The sequence below is a fragment of the Neocloeon triangulifer genome, unplaced genomic scaffold (assembly GCF_031216515.1).
Source record: "Neocloeon triangulifer isolate White Clay Creek 2 clone unplaced genomic scaffold, ASM3121651v1 ptg000008l, whole genome shotgun sequence".
Lineage (NCBI taxonomy): Eukaryota > Metazoa > Arthropoda > Insecta > Ephemeroptera > Baetidae > Neocloeon > Neocloeon triangulifer.
The window spans coordinates 815,263-834,850 of NW_026775550.1; the positions used below are offsets into that span (position 1 = coordinate 815,263).

The window sequence follows — 19,588 nt, forward strand, 5'->3', positions numbered from 1 at the left end:
AGGAAATTCATATAATACACACACCGGCCGACGCGAGTAAAAAAAAGGATTCACCCTTTCGGTCATGCTCAGGTTCACGCTCTTCTAGAGTTTCCTTGAGTGACGCACTCTTAAATTATTGTCTGTTTGCGCGCACGTGAATGACAAGGTTGATGTTTTTGCATTGAATTAGCAAATGTTTGAAATGGAGAAAATAAAATGATACGAAAATGGTAGAAAATTAATTCATATGACAGAAATTTACAATTAAATTATAACAGAATTATTTGCATTTTTCTACATAAAAAAATTTAATTTAAGATAATTACATTAATTGACACTTGAAAAGATTATGGGTAGTTTTAAAAACTACATGGTTTCTGCTTTTTATCTAAACTTTTGAGAATTTATTTTCTTTAAATTTGAAACAATTTGCTGTGGGCACCAATGTCGTAGGTGAAATGTCACGGTCACTGTCTGATGACCTCTTATAATAAGTAAAAGTAAAAAAAACCTGACGTTGCCCCCGCCACTAATGTCTTGCATGGAAGTCAAAAGTTTACTTTTGGCTTGGGGAAAACGGATTTATTTTTTATTTTTAAAGAATATTTTTTAAAAATTTAGTTGAATTAATTTCTTTATCAGCTGAAGTGGGTAAAAAATATTTTGTTTCGTGTCAAAATAGCTGTTAATTTCAATTTAAAAATATCTTTTATGAATGAAAATAATATTTTAGTTCAACAATTTTGCAGGAAATAGGGAAAATTGTTGACATTTTACGCCTGAAAATAGTTGATTTTTTAATTAAAATTGTGTGATCTTTTAAACCTAAAACTTTGTCTTAAGAACGGCGTATATTTGATCTCTATTTACATATTTTAGAGTTAAATTAATTTCCAAAACAATGTGTCAAATTGTCCCTGTTTTTCCATCCATAATTGGTTTTGAATTTTGAGAAGTTTCATCCAATTTCGTTTACGCCATACAACATTCGAGGGTGAGAAAACCAGTCTTTTTTTTTTAGCTAAAGAGACTTCTAAAAATATCATGTTTTTACTTAATTTTTACAGTAGGAAGAGTTTCTATCTTGTACACTATTCACATGATTGAAATTATTGTTTGGAAAGCTCCATCTCTCTCGCTCGAGGCATTTCCTGCGCATTCAGATTGCCGTCACTCTTTTTATAATGAAAGGAATGTGTCGCGCTCAAATCACATTAGCCATTTAGATGAGGAGTGAAAAAATTCCTCGGGAATAATCAACATTTTCTCACATAATTCCCATGGGCTAATTCGGGCCGGCATTTTTTCTTCTTGTAGCTGTACCTTGGGTGTGGACGACAGAAAATTGTGCCACAACAATATCCGACGACGGATTATTTATGGGAAGAAGTTATTATTACCGAGAGGCCGGCATTCCTGCACTCGCTTGCTCAATATAATATATTAAATCGCAAGCAGAAAAATAATGCAGGCAGCAGCCGAGAGCTGATCAATTCAAATGAATGCAAGCACACCCTTTTCGCCGGCGCGCGGATTCTTTGTATTTTTATTTTGCGCTCAGTGCCAGCCGCAGAGAAAAAGAAACAATGGCGGCGCCAATTACACTCGTTTGTTTCTCGACTCACGCAGTCTTATTTCATTCCGAGACTAATTGTCATCAGCCGCGGCACCGAAACAGACTTTAATTAGCATTGACAGCCTCATTTCCATATCTCTTCTGACTGATCGCTTTAAATTAAATAAATTTATCAATTTCAGCTTTAATAAAACAATAAATTATTATTTAAAGATCAGAGATAAAAGATAAAAGCCAATTGAAAAATAAGTCATTGTAGATTTTTAATTCATTTTATTTAAAATAATAAAATCCAATTACTAATTATTTCAATTTGTGTATTTCCAATTCTGATCAATTTGAATAGCACAGCAAATTCTACAGTTTGACATAAAAACTTTTAAATAAATGCGGATTTCAGCGGTTCTTTTTGATTAGCATTTATGCAAATTATGGAATATTTAGCCCAAAATTTAAGATGATATATGAAATTTTGGAATGTTGTGGTAGAGTTCATATATGCAGAATAATAAATGAATGATCCGACGTTCAATTATCAGAAAAAAGGCATAAAAGGTATGAAAATTTCATCAAAATTTACTCATTTAATAACTACATAATATTATCTTTCGTAGCAATTAATTTAATTTAAAATTTTCCTAAGAAAATAAAGATTTGTATTTTTACCTAAAAAAATCTCATTTAAAGCATTCATAATTGCAGTCATTGCTACTTATAATTTTCTCACAAATAGAAGAATAATTTCTTTAAAAAAAGTAGCTGTTAAAATGCATTTCAACATTCAAGTTTAAATTGCCATATTTCGTATGAAAATCATGTATTTTTTTCCGAAATTAAGATTGAAATGAGAAACCAGCTTTTCAAAAAAAGATTATAAATTTTAGCTATCTCTGTTTGGTTTAAAAAAAAAATTGCTCTCATAAATTATTTTTAACAATAAAACTAAAATAAATATGGACCATCGGCAAATTACAATGAACCAAATCACAAATCAAATAGTCTTATAATTAAAATTTATAAATTAATCTAATATAACTTGATATACTGTCAATTATTCCTTTTAAATCCACTTTCCTCCTTTTTTATATCAATCAATTTAAAAAATAAATGTCAATTGCTCCACATGTGATCAGATTCCTGTCAAAGAGACATAACTAATTCCACGAACGAAACATCCTATCGGCTCTAAACATTTCGATTTCACATTACAATCAGCTTTAAAATTAGTACGCGAGCATATAAAATCCATCGACCTGATATCAGCCCACGCCGAGGCACGTCAAAAGAAGTAAGTGTCGCTTCGAATATTAAAAAGTGGAAAATTAATCTGGAGTAAATAACGCGAATTGACAGCGCGATCGTGCGCTCGACGGTCTCCCAAATATGAAGAGGAGAAAAAACATTTTCTCTCGGGCAGACTTTGGGATATAATTGGTGCATGGCCGCGCTGCTGGACCGCGACATTCGGTCGTTCAATGCTAAGCCGCGAAGGCCGCCGACCATAATCTTTGAAAAGCTGCTGCGCCTTCCTCATCGCCCCAGTCGGTCGGTCGTTCGTTGAGTTGCCAGTCGGTGGGTCGCGGACCGAAATATAAAATACCTGCGGTCAATACCTGGCGCGGCACCCGCGGGATTTTGCACGCCAGAAACCAAACTCGATAATAATAAATATTTCATCTGCTGCGCGGCGTAACACTTTGTTGCGCGCCGAAAGCAGCCGAGACCATCTCGACCGCTTCATTTGCTCGCAATTAGCCCAAATCTCGTCAGATCAGGTCAAGGCTTCACATGATTAATGTGGTTTTATTAGAAATTGATCCAATTGTAGAGAAGAAACAAAAAAGTTAATAAGTTGAATTATTATCAAAACATTTTTCCACGTTGGTTGAAATTTGAATTAGCTGTATTTTTGTTTTTAAATTTATTTCTTTTTGTCAAAAGGCCTTCAAAATTTGAAACATAATTTAAAATTTGTTAAGGAAAATAAAATCTTCATTAATTAACATGATTTGACATTTATTTTGTTGCTCAAATTTGCAAATTAAAATAAATGTTCCAGTTTCAACAAGCAATTTTTTACCCAAATTCATCATTCATACATAGAAAAATAAAAAGTTCATCAATAATATTTTTTAATTAAATGATTTCAGAATAAATAAAATCAGACGATAACTTTTCAACTAAATTAAGCAAATATCCCTTTAAATTATTCCCAATGAATGCCTAAGATCTATTCTTTTCACAGAAATTTGCGGTGAACCTTTTATTAATAATATTATTATTTTGAAAGCGATGATTACTGCACTGATTATTGCCATGTAGAATTTTTAATTGGGATATTTTGGGACAAAATAATTAAGAAAAAGCCACATGTTAAAATCCTGCGGTTTTTGGTACAATTTTTTATGATTAATCTTATTGTTTACATACTTTGTGTGAAAGTATTTGGTTTCTATTTCAACAGCTTACCAAGCGATACAGAAAAATTATATAAATAACAAAAAAAAAAAAAAAATTAGAAAATGCGAAGGATTTCTGTGGTTTCTCTTAAAGGGTTCATTCATTCTTTATTGCCTATTTCGTTAATTAGTTCATTATTTAACAATATAATTTATTTTTAATTATGCTCAACTTTCTTTTTTTTTTTGCTCATAAAAACATGAACGTAATTGGGCGAAATCGCGATCCAGGCCAGTTGTGCTACATTAATTTCCGAGATTTAATGAAGTTTTCGATTTAATGAAAACGCAGAGATTATTTTGAACTTATTAGACCAGACCATTAATTTATTAACTTAAATCAAAACTGCTTGTAATAAATTTAAATTCCAAATTTGTAGAAATTTATTACTTTGTATTTATCATTTATTTATTAAATTATTCTACATTCAATAATATTTTTTTTTTTTGAACATTTTGACAAATAAAAATAGGGTCAAAAAATCATTAACTGTTCCATTTTTAAATTAAGCCGACTTAATTATAGCGCATATATTTAATATGAATAAAAAACTTGAAACTGAGGATATTATTCCTCCTTTTAGCCGGCCCCTGAAATGATTTAATTATTTGTTGTCGAGCCTGAATTTATTTATCACCAGGCGTGCAATAATCAACAGCTTCATCTCGGGGCTAAAACAAATTGCTTGCCCGCAGAAAGGTGGGCGACCGCGTGGCACACTCGAGCGATCGCAGATATCATTTTCCCGAGCTGCGCGAATTAATGAATTTCTCGTCTTTCTCGAGAGGTGAAGAGCAGAATTATGCCGTCCAGACTGCGCTAATGCGGCGGAATAAATCTCAACCAGCTTGTATTTGTTCGATATATTTCAGCCGGTTTTAATTTACAAGAAAAGCGGCGAGGCCGTTTTTCAAGATGAATAATATATTCCGAGCCACTCTTTAATGATATAGTCCTTCTTTTTTTTTTACCTGGCTCACTTTTGATTGGATTGCCACGGTGCATCTCCGAATATTATTAACCACGCCGGCCTTTTCTACATATTTTCCACTCGCGCCAGACACTATTTCTTCTCCCTCTTTTATTCTAGGTGGTTGCTCAGTTATTATCTTTTTTTTTGTGTCGGCCGCGGCTACCTCAGCAGCAACGAGGCGTACACTTTGTCAGACGCGGAGGAGATTTGTTTTTTTATTATTATTATTATACATTGTGCCGGCCGAGGCTCTGTCAAGTGTATTTGGATTTTTCACGCCTCGCATTTTTTACCGGGATTATTGTCGCGTTCGATCTCACGGCTCGACTTCCAATCTTAATGAAATAAAAATTTGAAAGGTATTTTTCTTGAGTAATTTGGGACACTTTTTATCTAAAAATTCCAAAAATTCAAAGTTTCAAAATTAAGGAATTAATTTGTCTTTCAACTAAATTTTACTCTAATTTAATTCTGAACATTACGAAAGTCAGTTTCTTAAAATTGATTTCATGAAAGTTAAAATTTTTTCAGGAAAATTATGTTTGTTTTTTAGAATATTTATTTTAAAAATGAATTGTTTTTTCATTTTTTTTTAACCATTGTACCAAAAATTGAGCTTTGAATAAGTTCCTAAAAAAACTAGATTAACTCTATCAAGAAAATAAGAAACGTATCTTTATCATAGAGATCGTTCCTTCCTCGCTCTCGAAGTTCCAGTTTCTTGAGATTTGATTGAATCCATCCATGTTGTATTTGTTAAATTAAAAATTGATATTTCTGGTAAAATGATTTTTTTTATAGCTGCGGATAGGAAACTGGGGATGAAGTTTCACCGAATGCACAGAAAGCTACTTTAAATGAAAAATTTGAATTAAAATTATTATTCTCATCATGAACTCTGCCAGGAAAAGGCATTATATTGTCAAAAATTGTTCCTGTATTACGGCTTTAATCGCAATTTGCAAATAAAATTAAAAAAATTAGGAAAAATTTTAAAACTTATGTTCATAAATTTGACTGCAAAAATTCTAGAACAAATTACAAATTTTTATGGGAACAGCACTTTTTTAAATGAATTTCTTTGTTACAAAAAAAATAATTTCCAATTTTTTTTTATGATTTTATGAAATTGAATAATTAATTTCATTTATATTTATTAATGTTATTCTAATTCTATGCTCTTAAGAAGATGCATAAATAATGGAACAATAATAATTCCATATTAAGAATCATCGCAATCTCATTGTAACCAAAACAATAAACCCGAAAATAAAAATTGACGCCTCAACCTTTGCATGTCCACCAAGTAACGTGCCGAGTCACTTAAGTAGCTCCAAATCGTGAGGCTCGTCGGCGAATTTTCTCGGACGATAATTTCTCCTGTGCGGCTCTAATCGTCCAAAACACCAATCAAGTCGTTTCGTAATTGGAAATGACAAATGGTGTATGGAGCGCCTGCACCGTCGCGTTTCTCGGAAGAAATAATAGAAACGCGCCGTGATAATATCTGCGTTCGCGAAGACAGCAATTAACGCTCCAATCGGACAAACATACAAATTTCGACATCGGCCCATTTGCGTTGCGCGCTATCTCGATGCGTATATATAGCTTTTGTTTGTTTGAAATCGCCCAAGGCAGAAAATAAAAAAAATCGTATTGTCAAATTAAAAACGTTAGTAGTTGGGAATCGACTTTCGCGGTTGGATTGAATATTGAATTACTGCGGAGAACCGAAATCACTCATGTAAGCTCTAAATCTGATCTACTGATTTGACTTGGAAGTTAATTGATTTGGATTGAAAGAGAGGTAAAGAAATCATCGGCATCTGGTTCAGTAAGAATAAGAAAAAAAAATAATGAAATAGACAGTGAAGTAGCCAAGAATTGCTAAGAATGCAAAAATAAATGATTTTGCTCAAAAACTATTAATTAGAAGGAAAAATTAACAAGGAAACACTCAAAATTGTCAAATTACAAATATTTCTATTAATTTTTTATTTTAGTTTAATTACAAACAATTCTAGTTGAAGTATGGACTGTAGAACAACAAAAATTTATGAAACATTTTTAGTTGAAATAATTTAAAATTAACAATTATATAAAAACAATTCACATTCAATTTACAGGATTACATTAAAATAATTAATAATTTTGATACCCTTGTTAAAAATCGAGGCCAAGTTTTGCAACACTAAATTCTACTAAATTTACAAAAGTCAATAACTTTAATTATTATTATTATTCAATTTTTTAGAGGTTTTTACGTGGATTTACTGAAACTGCTTTAAACTTTACAACACAAACAAAACACTACTCTACACTAATTAGAACAGAAAAAACACGCACGCTAACAATTATCTGAGAATTAATTTTCACATGAACATGGTTCAAAAAGTATTCAATTTTCAAATATAATAGAATGCTTTGAAAAGAATAAATTTAAAAAAAATTGGACCGAAAATAAATTCTGGGTCAAATATTTAAAAAAAAATTTAATTTTGCTGTTGAAATAAATAAAAAAAATTAAACCCGTTAAACAATAAAATTAGTCAGGGAAGGTGTAAAACAAGTAATTTCAGCAGTTCATCGAATTCAAGAGCAATTATAACTGCGGCGTCGAGAAGGAGGAAACAATTAACAGTTTCAGGTCTCGCCGAAAAAATAATTGATTGTTGAAAGGAGCGCGCCTAGGTCGTCGCACCTTGGCGTGACCGATATGGAATGGGAAGCGTTGTAAACAAATAAACGCGCATTATTATTATTGCGGCGCGGCGAGCGAGGCTCGTTCGTCGCCTATATTTGTTTTTACGTTGCGAAGAGGAGTCGTCGGCATAATATAAGTATAGCTAACGTGTTTTTTCTCTGTTTGTCTTGCAGGGAGGCGAGCGCATTTCTTGGGAGTACCACACCGTCAACCTCAGCAGAGTGCCTGGCTATGGCTTCGGCATCGCTGTGAGCGGCGGCCGCGACAACCCGCACTTTGCAAACGGTGACCCCGCCATCGCCATCTCGGACGTCCTCAAAGCCGGCCCCGCCGAAGGCAGATTACAGTAAGTCCTAATTCTTTCTTTTCTCAGCCGAATTTTACTTCTTTAGATACAATTTTTTACTCATTTGAAGAAAAATTTCATTAAAAATCACAGGGAATTAATTTGACCTTATTTTTTATTTATTTAGATAAAAATTCTGCCATGACCTTTTTATAATTCAAAAATTTGATTTGTTTCATAGAAAATATATTTATTAATTAAATTAAATTATCTTTCTAGAGAAAATTAATTATAATTTAAAAATAACAGTGTTGAAATTCTTTCATTTTTATCAAAATTTTAGTTAAAAATTAAAACGCCTTCAAAAGAAAATTTTCAATAGAAGCAAAATAAATTGACATGTTAATATACTAAATCTCGATTTTTAGATTATTTGAATTGTTCTTATTGGAAAAATATTAAATTAATCTATTAAATATATTGTCTTGCTACAGAAATGAATTTAAGAATACGAGTTAAAATAAGCAGTACATCAAAATTATAATTAATTTTAATTTAAACTTCTTTTGTTTAATGTACAAAATTTTGAGTTTTGTTTATTAATGATATTTTTTTTTTTTTTTAAAATGTAGCTTTTTTGCTGATTTAAATTTGGAAATTTTATTGAATTGGATTAAATCTTGAAAGAAATTCGAATTCAATAAAGCAAATTGATTAAATCCCCTTTTTTTATTCTTCTTGTCAAATAAATTCGGTAATTTTAACATCTCAATTTGAATCTTTTCACGTCGCTTTGACCTTTGACCCGACTTATCATAATTATCGAGCTGCGGATCAAACGTGTTGAAAATGAAAAGTTTCTTTCTTTGAATTGAAAGCCGTGTTAGCGGTTCAGCAGCAGCAGCACCGCTCGAGTGCTCATTAAAAATTCTCGCAATGCAAAGAAGGAGCGGCTGCTCGGAGGCAGCCAGAGTGAATCGAATTGATTGCAAAAGCTGCTTGCTTGCAGGGTGAACGATCGCATCCTCAGCGCCAACGGCGTGCCCCTCGAGAACGTGGACTACAGCACGGCCGTGCAGGTTTTGCGCGACTCGGGACACACAGTGCAGCTGGTGGTCAAGCGCAGGGTCGTCCTGCCCCCGACCGGCAGCAACCCCAACGTGGCGGCCGCCGCCGAACCCACGCAGACCCTCAGGGTCTCGCTGGCCAGGGGCAAGAAGAAGGACGGTCAGTTTTTAAAATAAAAAATATTTTTAATTTAAATTAAGATTTTTTTTGCAGACTTTGGTCTAGTCCTAGGATGCCGGCTGTTTGTCAAGGAGGTGGGCTCCAGGTGTCGGGAGGCTGGTCTCAGGGAGGGAGACATCCTGCTCTCAATAAACGCCCTCCCGACCGAAAACATGACCCTGAAAGAGGCTAAGAAGTTGATGGACTCCACAAAGGAACGACTGAACCTAGTTGTAAGTTTCAAATAAAATAAAGCCCAAATTTATTGATGCAATTTAAAATTTTAAAATTATTTAGTTTTTTGTATTTTTTTAATATGTTAAGTTTTTTAAACGATAAATTATAACCAAAAAAATTAAATTATTAAATAAATATTATCAGGTACGAAGAGATCCTCTGGCCCAAAACGCCAGCAACCTTTCCAGCATGGGAGCCACCAGCTTGAGCAGAGAAGGACTTCAAAAAAGTAAATTATTTTTAATCAAAATTTTCTTAATTAATTGATTTTGTCATTTTGTTCAGCTTCAAACAGCAGCAACAACTTGCTGATGAACTCGTCAGGCTACTCTTCACAAAATCTCTACGTCCAGCCGCCGACAAGAGGAATGGCCGGACAGTCTTCCTTTTCCGACCCTGACAAAAGCAGCAATCTTGCCCCGAGGACGACGCCTGGACGGTCGAGGGGGCCTTTGATGGACGTTTCCCTCAGTCAACTTGACAGGCCAGCGACTCCAGCCGATGACGGTTCAGGGCCTCCGCCTAGACCTGCCCTTCCCAGACCTGAGGATTATTACAGCACCAGACGGCAACTGTACGATGAAGACCCTCTCAGCAGGAATAAACTGCCAATGTACGTTTTAGTTTAAAATTTACCATTTAAACGCATGAATTTGATTTTTTAAATCCAATTTTATTCATTTCTAACTATAAGTGCGGATCATTAATTTGTATCACTTTAAAATTTGCTTAAATTTTTTTCTTTTTAACATTTTTTTCCAGGCCTGATCCTCGTTACATCACATTCCAAAAAGAGAGTTCGGTCGGAATCCGACTGACCGGCGGAAACGAGGCCGGCATCTTCGTCACAGCCGTCCAGCCTGGCTCTCCTGCATCCCTGCAAGGTTTGCAGCCGGGAGACAAAATCCTCAAGGTCAATGAGACTGATGTCAAGGGCATGACTCGCGAAGAGGCTGTTTTGCTGCTGCTGGGCTTGCAGGACCAGGTCGACCTCATTGTCCAGTACAGGAGGGAGGAGTACGACCAGGTCGTTGCCAACCAGCGAGGAGACTCGTTCCATATCAAGTAATATTGATTAAATTTCTGCAAACAATTTCAAAATTAATTTTCCAAATTTGCAGAGCTCACTTCAACTACGACCAACCCAACAAGGGTGAAATGTGCTTCCGAAAGGGTGACGTTTTCCATGTGACGGACACTTTGTACAACGGGGTGGTCGGTTCGTGGCAGGTCTACCGGATAGGGCGGAACAACCAGGAGGTGCAGAAGGGAATAATTCCCAACAAGGCCAGGGCCGACGAACTCGCCGCGGCCCAACTGAGTGCGAGCAAAAAAGAACTCACCGCCTCTGAGAGCCGAGGCAGCTTCTTCCGGCGCAGGAGGAGCAACCACAGGCGCTCCAAGTCCCTAAGCAAAGTATGGACTGAAGTAATTTCATGGTGGAATTTATTTTAAAATCTGGATTCTAGGATCACTGGGATGATGTGGTTTTCGCTGACAGCATGAACAAATTCCCTGCCTATGAGAGGGTGGTTTTGAGACACCCTGGTTTTGTTCGACCTGTTGTTCTTTTTGGACCGGTCGTGGACGTGGCCAGAGAAAAGCTCTTGAGGGATTTCCCCGACAAATTCACGTCTCCCCGTAAGTGCCAATTTGTCCCTAAAGTTCTCTTTTTAAGCACAGTTTAAAATAGTGTTATGTGTTTTAGTTAAATTTTACATTTAAAGAAGTTAAGAAACTAATTCAATTTGGGAAAAGATTCTTAAAATATTAAAAAGCGTTTTATTTTGTAAATCAGAAACTGAGTCTACGGACAGTGAGAAGGGAGGCAAGGCCTCCAGCATAATTCGACTCTCAGCAATCAGAGAAATGGTTGATCGTGGCAAGCACGGCCTGCTCGACATCACTCCCAACGCTGTGGACAGACTGAACTACGCCCAGTTCTACCCCATTGTTGTCTTCCTGCGGGCGGACAACAAGCAGGTGGTCAAGGACATTCGGGCCGGACATTCCAAGTGAGTTTTATTTGAAACGTTAATTATTACATGTAAATCTGTGTTAATGTTTTTGTTACATATTTTACTGTTTTTTAGTGTGTAGAACTTTCAAAGATTAACAAAAAAATTCTCTATCTGTTTAGCAGCTCCCCCAGGGATTTGTTCAGAAGGTATTAGATCCGTTTTCTATTGAATGGTGATGGATTGGAGTTGCAACATCATCTGTCATCAATTCACGCCAATGCTTTTCTGACATAAATCGAGTTTGCCTGTTTTGCTTCACTGTTTTTCATGAGAAAACATAGGATTTTTGTTATATTTCAATAATATTCACGTTGACTTTGTTTTCTCATTCCATTGCATGCTTACACTTGACTTGGTGAACTCAATTTTTGTGGTTTTGTATTTATTTTTTTAAAGTAAAATTCGCTTTGCACCTGCCTAGATTTGAACAAACCCTGCAACCTGCTTGAACATCAGTCCCACTAAGACACGAAAGCGTTGGACCGAAAAATAATTTGACCGTGAATGATTGTTCCAGGGGAGTTCACAAGAGCAGCAAAAAGTTGCTCGAGCAGAGTCAAAAGCTGGAAAAGCTGTGGAGTCACATTTTCACCGGCACGATCGGCCTGACCGCCGGTTCCGACGCCTGGTACCGCAAGTTAAGGGAACTGCTCGAGACGCAGCAGAGCCAGCCGGTGTGGATCTCAGAAACAAAGGTGAGACATCGCATGTACAAAAACAAACAAAAATTACCACAGACTCGGAGACTTGAACACTGGAGCTTTCCATCTTTTGAATGTTTCGATGCCTTCTATGGTGCATGAAGTTATTATTTTGACTCACATGACATTTTAAATAATAATTTTGATTTGGAAAAAAACAGCTCGATATTATTTATTTTTTAATTTGGTTTCGGACTGGTTGCATTTTTGTAATTTTTAATTTCTCCCTCGCCCCCGCCCTTGGTTTCCTGTCTGGTGCTTTTCTCCTTATTTTCTCTCTCTCCCCGTTGTTTTTTTTCTGCACACACGTGTAGGATTGCCTGAGTATCTTGCCCACGTGTCGCGCTGCAATGTATCCTTCGTGCGTCCCGGGCGCCTCTGCGCTCCACCAGTGGCCCTACCCTGGCTTTGAAGTGCACGTGCCGAGCATGCCGGTGCCTCCGCCCGTGTGCTCGGTCGTCGCCCGGCCCTATTTCAACTCGACCTCCCCCAGCTCTTCGCCAAATTTGGCCAGTTGGGAGGAGTGCCTCGGATTTGTATAGAGCGCATTGTACATTTTGCTGCCAATAAATTACACGTTCCAGTCTCATTGAACAGTTAAGAAAATTACAAAGATCCCCCTTCACTTCTGAATTAATTATCTTCAGTTTCATTCACAAAGGTCAGTTTATGAATAAATTATTTTAAAATGGCGTTTTAAAACATTTTAAAGTCAATTGAAGACAAATCAATTTATTCTCTTTTATAAAAATTCATTAGACTCAAAATAATGACTTTCAAAAGTCAAAAGACCGAGAAGAATAAAAATAATAAATTATAATAATGAATGTAATCAACAGATCTTGTAATGTTTTTCAATTTCTAAAGTAGATTCAAAATATTTAAATGTGTTAATTTGTTAAATTTGATATTTTATTTGAATTATATTATTCGCATTTTCCAGCCTTTAAAATTTGTATAGATTTCAACCTGCTTGTTCCTTCTCCTTTTATGAGCATCGCTTGTTCTGCATTAAATTTAACTCACTTGGCATGCTTTTGGCAAAATCCCTCACGTCGGTTTGACACAAATTCAATTTGACTCTCACTGGGCACAACCTTTATATCTCTATCTTTTTCTCTCTTTCTCTTTCGATTTTTCACGTACGTTTTTTGTGTTTTTCGAATTTTGTGTTTTGTTGTGTTGTTTTACTCATACTGGCCCCACGCTCCCCTCCCCACCCTCTCTGCGACCCTTCTTTGCAGCCGGAGGAAGCGCTGTCCGACGATTTCCTCTTCCCGATGACGTCGCGCCTCTCGTACGCCTCGTCGCCCGAGTCGGACCTCGAGTTGTCGCCGGAGCCGCGCTCAACGGCCGCCGGAGGGGCGGCCGTGCCCTCGGCCGGCCACGTGCTGCACCAGCACCTGCTCGCTGGGGGCGCCGGCTCGACCTCGCCCACCAACCGGCTCGTCCGCAGCACCAGCGACCCCAGCATCGCCACCCAGGAGGAACTCGGCTCCATTCCAAACTACTCCGGTCCGCCTCCCTACACCCTCGTCCCCCCATACAAGCAGGTTCGTCTCACTTCTGGGGTTTTTCTTTTATTTCTAGATTTTATATTTTATAGAAGCGTCAAAAAAAATCTTCTTTTCTTAATATTTCATCAAATTATTTTACAAATTTCACGCATAATTCGGTGAAAATTTTATTTATTTTCATTTTATTAAAATATAAATATGTCTTTATAATTTTCGGAATTGAATTGATAAAGAAAATGAAATTTACTTCATTGAGCTATAATGATGTTTTTTTTTTTATGTCAATTAACTTTTCAAACATACTCAATTGATATGTAAAAAATTAATTTATGTTTAGTTAAATTTATCAGAAATCAACATTGGACATTTTATTGAAGGGATTTTTTATGTTGTGAAATTTGGGCTTTATTATGGCTCGCGTTGAGAAGCGTTTCAAGACTTTTCAACTGTCCACCAAGGTACAAGTTTAAAAAAAATGACGCTTTTCCCCCGCATGGTGCTTTTGAGCATGGGTTTCTGTTTGGCGAACTAGAAAACGAGCTATAAAAATGTGTTTGTGCTCTGCAAATATTTTATCCGACTGCTTTTTGGCGAGCAAATATTTGTACTGCAATAACTTCACAGCAAATGATAATTAGACGCAGAAGTGCAATGTCGGTAGTTGACGAGGACTGTAAATTTACACAACACATTATTATTTTATTAAAATTTCAACCCGATTTACTTGTAATAATTAATTCTAAATAATTTCTTATTTCAGAAGTAAACGAAAAAACTCTTTTAAATAATGTGCATGCACTGGTGAAAAAGTATATTTTTGCCTGAGCAAAGGCAAAAATGTATTCATCTCTTTGAAAAACATTTTAAATCTTCTTAGCAAGTCCTTTTTTTAAATTTTTATCCCTGAAATAATTAAAATCAAAGGATTTGTAATATTATTTTTGTCAAAAAAATTATTTATTTACTGATTTTAAGATAATTCAATTTCAAAAAGTGAATTTTTTATTTTATTTTCATTTGCTTGAAATTAATTGATTTTTTAAGGAGATTTTTAATATCTATGGAAAAAAAGGAACAATAATTAAAACTTAAAAATATTAACTTAACAAGAATCTACTCTAATATAATTCTCAAAATATTCTGAAAATAAGTCTTTTTACTAGAAAACTCATATACAAGTAACGTTTAGTATGACATTCTTTTAACTGGAATTTCATAATTCGATTAATTCCAATTTTTTGAATAATCAGAATCCAGATTGAACTTGGAAAATAAAATAATAGAATTTTTCACCAGTTTAAAATAACTTTTATCTTTACATTTTTTTATCGGAAATTGAGTTATTGAATGAATGAAATTAATTAAAATTTTGCACAGAACGCTGAAAATCAGGCGCGAACGCCGTCTTCGAACGGAACGGGCGACGTCCCTTCGAAGCGTCGCTCGCAACAGCCGGACTCTTCGAGCAAGTACGGATTCGCGCACCAGAATGGCGACGACTACGGCACCCAGCCGGTGGGGTCGGGCACGCCCGGGGGCCACCACCACCACTTCCACCCGCCGGCAGGGTCGCACCAGCACCACCCGCCGTCGTCGCACCACCACCACTCGCACCCTCCCTCGTTCCGGTCGCCACTGGCGCACTCGCCGCCCCCCACCAGGAGACAAGCGTCCGAGGCGCCCGTCGGATCTTCGGCTTCCGAATTCCCGCAGCCGCCCCACAGGCAGTCTGAACCGCCAGAGTTGCCGCCCAGGGTTGACAGGACCAACAAACCACCCGGAAATCAGAGGACTCCGGGCTCTAGATCGGCACAAGTACTTTTTTTCACTTTTTTTTAAATAGTCAAAAATAGAAAAAATCTGCAGAAATTAGGTTTCTTAAATTATAATGGAAATTTAATTTTAGTTTAAAAAAGCAGTGCGAGAATTAAATAATTATAAATTTAAGGCCTAACTGAATAATAAAAGTTTTATTATGGCATTAATAGAGCAAGAAAGGATTTGTTTAATATGAATGATTTTTAATTTTCCTGTTATAGTTAAAAAATATTAATGATAGAAGAATTAAGCAAAAATTAACTTTTTTAATAGTTATTAAGTAGCGAATTTGAAAATAATTATTTTGGTCAGTATGAAATGAAACAAATTAATGTTTTCCTGATTGACATCAATTGAAATTATTAATAAAAAAAAATTGTTTATAATTTTAAAATTTTCTGATTTCGATTAATTAAAATTATATATAGAGCTTAAAATTTGTTTGGAAAATAAATCAAATAAATATCTTTAATCACAAACATTGCAACAGATTGAAATTTAATTAATTTTTGAACTTCATTTTTGCAGGAGAGGCTTTTCGGAGACACGGGCGATGCAAATTACATGAATGCGGGAGTGCCTGGCCAACATTTGCGTGGCAATTCCTCTCTTGAGCGAGGCCAGCATCCTTCCAACTTAAAAACAGTAAGAAAAAGCAACAATAGGAAATTATGAATTAACAATTAAAAAAAACTTCAGCAGAGCAGCTACGACAGCGTTTCGTCCTACGACTCGTTCAACAGGATCGGATCCAACGCCCACGACGACCTCAAGTCGAGCAACAACGGAGAAACCACCCCCACTTCACCAAGGTCACACGACCCTTACAGGTTCACCAGGTCAACGGCGCAGCCCGTCAAGGCAGAGAGAAGTCCAATGACCAAAGGACCTGGACCTGAGTATCCAAATAAATTCAGGTGAATTAAAAATAAAAAAATTACTGAAATAAAAAGTAATTTCAAATATTAATTTAAATTGTTTTTAAATTGTAATTTTACTCATATTAAATAATTTTTGTAATTTAACATGAATTTAAATTAAATTAAATATTTCTTGTTACCTTTTTGGATTTTTGTTTATTGGGGAGTTTTTTTTTTTTGCTAATCCTAGCCGGCCACCTCTGGACAAGATGAATCAGTTCAGACAGCAGCCGTCCAAGTTTCGGACGCGGCTGGCTTATTTCACGCAACCCTTTATGTTGTTGAGGCCGACCCTTGTTTAGTTTTGTGGCTGCGTGTGTGTCCGTTTGTCTGTAATGTGGTGTGCTTTGCTTGCAGATCCGAGTACAAGCCATCCCCGCCACCCAAGGGTGGTCTCCCTGGTTCTCCCTCCTCGCACCCCACGTCGTACAAGCCAGTGCCGCCGCCCAAGCCCAAGAACTACCGACCGCCGACCATGCAGCAGAACGGCGACGCCAACGGGTCTGACCTGTACTGGCGTCGGGAGGAGCAAGTCAGGTAATAAATTTATCCAAAATATTAATAGAAAAAATGAATTTTATAGGTGCATTTTATTATTATTTTTTATATTATGCAGGTTTTTTTTATTATTTTTTAAACTGAATGTACAAATAAAATTTAAATATTTTGCAAATTGTTTTTGAAATACATACATTTTTGTTATGAAAAAATTAATTTACTTTTAATTAATGTAATTAAAAGTAAAATGGAATGGGTGTTTTAGTGGATACTGGATTCTATTTTATCTATTTAATTAATTCTTTTTTTTTAAATTGCATTTTTTTTCTCATTTGCCATGGATTTATTTCACATGAACAATTTATTCTTGTAACAATATTTATTCTGTCATTTCATCTTTGTGATTTTTGAATTATTTTCTTCTTTCAAAACAGTCACACAAACAACACGTCATCTGGATTCTACCACGCTCGCTCCTTCTCGGTCGGCGAGGCCATCACGAACGGTCAGGGTACCCAGATCAACGGCAGGGGCGACGAAGACTCAGGACACGGCTCCAGTCTGGACCGCAACTACAACCACCAGCAGCAGCAGTACCAACAGTACCACGCCACCCCACCACACAGTCACCACAACAGCCCAAGGTAATTTAATTATTCATAAAAAAAATTGAATCAAAATTCATCTGGTCATATAAAAAAGTTATCATATGGAAAAATTCTTGCAAGCTCACTTTGCCGTTGTGGTCGCAAAAGGTGAGTGGAATAGATCCTTGGAAAAAATCCTTGGAAAAATATCCGATATTTTTTGGAGAAATCGATGAAAAACGTGAGGTTTTAAGTGAAAAAAGGCAAATGGGTAAAAGTAGAGGAGTTAATTTTCATTTTTAAGTTTTTTTCTTCTAAATTGTAGCAAACTTTTTGAAATATCAGTAATTTTAAGTGAAATTTTAGCATTGCAAAGTAGTTAATTGAAGGGGGAAATCTCAAAATTGGTGAAAATAAATGATGTATCATAAAATAGGTGATTCTAGAACCAAAATCTTAATTTAAATTTTGCCTTTATAAATTAATATCATTTCAACAAATAAGTTTAAAAATGGTGATCACCTCTTTTCCCACCCCGAACTACCCTTTCAGTGGCTTAATTTTGTGTGTTTTTTTTAATTGTGACTAATTTTTGTCTTCTAAATTTTTGCAATTTTAGCAAATCGAGGGGTGGAGGTGGTGGGAGTCAGTACTACTACAACGTGCCAGCCGCCGTCAGCAACGGCTCGAGACTGACCAACGGTCACCACAGGAGCGACCCCAGCAGCGGCCTCGACCTGGCCAACCGCGAGCAGCGAGGCAGCGCTTTTGAGCTGTACCGGAAGCCGGCCGACCCCCGAACCCCTCCCGCGTACATCGAGCATGGAATGCGGTACGAATTCAATTCTTAGCTCTCGCTTCAGGACGGAAAAAAAGCACTAATTTTTTCACCTCTTCTCCAATTGGCACTGTTAGCTCTTTTTAGTATTTGGAACTTATTTTTTTTAATAAACCATTTTGTAATTTATTCGAGGTGCTTTTGTATCACTAGCGAACCTCACAATTTTATTATTTTAGTTTTTTCCTCCACCGAAATCTTCAAAATTAATCTCGATTTAGCTAGTTTTTTTATTTTTGATAGAAGAAATTTTCACACATTTTATAACTTTTGAGCTGTTGGAATTAATTAAATTACTTAACCCATAGTTGCTCGCTTATTTGGGGCTAACTTTCGGTTGCACGCACTTTTCTTTCTGGTTTGCTTGGCGGCATGCGTTGGCGGGGCTGGCTGTGTAGCTGTGTAAGCCTGGTCTAAACAAGGTGTGCGGTGGCTGCTTTCTTGTCGGGACGCAGCTCGGGCCTGGTGGAGGTGGCCGCGGCCAAGAGTGTGATCGGCGCCGAGGGCGGCACCCTGTCCGACGCAGGGGTCTCTCTTCACGTGCCGCCTGGTGCTTTGCCTGCAGGCTGTCGCAAGGAAATCTTCTTCAGAGTGTGTCGCTCGGATGACCCCAACATCCTCCCTCCGCTCGATAAAGGTGAGGCAGAAACGCTGAGTCCGGATATTTCATAAAAGATAAAAATAATAATAATAATTTTGGAAATAAAGGAAACCATAAAAAAAAAAGATGTTTTTGCATGTTTTTTTGGGAATTTAATGCGATGATTTGGTTTGTTTTTGGTGCAAATTTAACTAATCGAGTTGTAAATAACCTAGTTTAAAAAAAAAAACTAACTGCTTTGCTTTATCTTTGATTTCTAACACAAAAATTAAAACTAAACTAAATCATAAAAAATCAGGTAGTTATTTTTAAGGACTCTCGTCAGGTATTTTATTTTTTAATTTTTTTAATACCGCCATCCTACAATTTTGTTTTGCGAACTTAATTAAAGTAGAGTTGATAAATTTTCAAAAAACAAACATAAGTTCAAAAAATTATTTTAAAATTCTAAAAAAAAAAAACAGTTTAATTAAAAATTGGAGCGTTAAAATAATTTAAAACTAACCTAAATTCTCAAAAGAAAAAAATGATGTTTATAAAACCATCTTAATCTATAAAAATCTATAGAATTTTTAGCTGATGAGACTCATTAATTTCTTTTTGACTCTAAAAGAATTTCCTTTTTTTCTATGTAGAATTGAT

The 19,588-nt window shown here is 36.0% G+C and overlaps 1 protein-coding gene across 12 annotated transcripts in view; it reads left to right on the forward strand.

The window, feature by feature from the left end:
• The window catches only part of LOC132194950 (tight junction protein ZO-1), a 48,525-nt gene that overhangs the window by 28,047 nt on the left and 890 nt on the right, over window positions 1–19,588 (forward strand). For 4 of the 12 annotated variants that reach the window (XM_059616562.1, XM_059616566.1, XM_059616571.1 and 1 more), the window contains 19 exons: window positions 7,869–8,041; window positions 8,991–9,208; window positions 9,263–9,441; window positions 9,590–9,674; window positions 9,731–10,058; window positions 10,208–10,510; window positions 10,567–10,861; window positions 10,915–11,086; window positions 11,244–11,460; window positions 11,586–11,612; window positions 11,984–12,161; window positions 13,412–13,720; window positions 15,062–15,499; window positions 16,031–16,147; window positions 16,202–16,419; window positions 16,780–16,959; window positions 17,355–17,564; window positions 18,127–18,339; window positions 18,801–18,982. In XM_059616562.1, the coding sequence (XP_059472545.1) occupies window positions 7,869–8,041; window positions 8,991–9,208; window positions 9,263–9,441; window positions 9,590–9,674; window positions 9,731–10,058; window positions 10,208–10,510; window positions 10,567–10,861; window positions 10,915–11,086; window positions 11,244–11,460; window positions 11,586–11,612; window positions 11,984–12,161; window positions 13,412–13,720; window positions 15,062–15,499; window positions 16,031–16,147; window positions 16,202–16,419; window positions 16,780–16,959; window positions 17,355–17,564; window positions 18,127–18,339; window positions 18,801–18,982 (4,042 nt within the window). Of the gene's footprint in view, window positions 1–7,868; window positions 8,042–8,990; window positions 9,209–9,262; window positions 9,442–9,589; window positions 9,675–9,730; window positions 10,059–10,207; window positions 10,511–10,566; window positions 10,862–10,914; window positions 11,087–11,243; window positions 11,461–11,585; window positions 11,613–11,983; window positions 12,162–13,411; window positions 13,721–15,061; window positions 15,500–16,030; window positions 16,148–16,201; window positions 16,420–16,612; window positions 16,748–16,779; window positions 16,960–17,354; window positions 17,565–18,126; window positions 18,340–18,743; window positions 18,983–19,588 lie in introns of those variants that run through there. The other 8 variants (XM_059616564.1, XM_059616563.1, XM_059616568.1 and 5 more) reach the window with 8 other exon arrangements.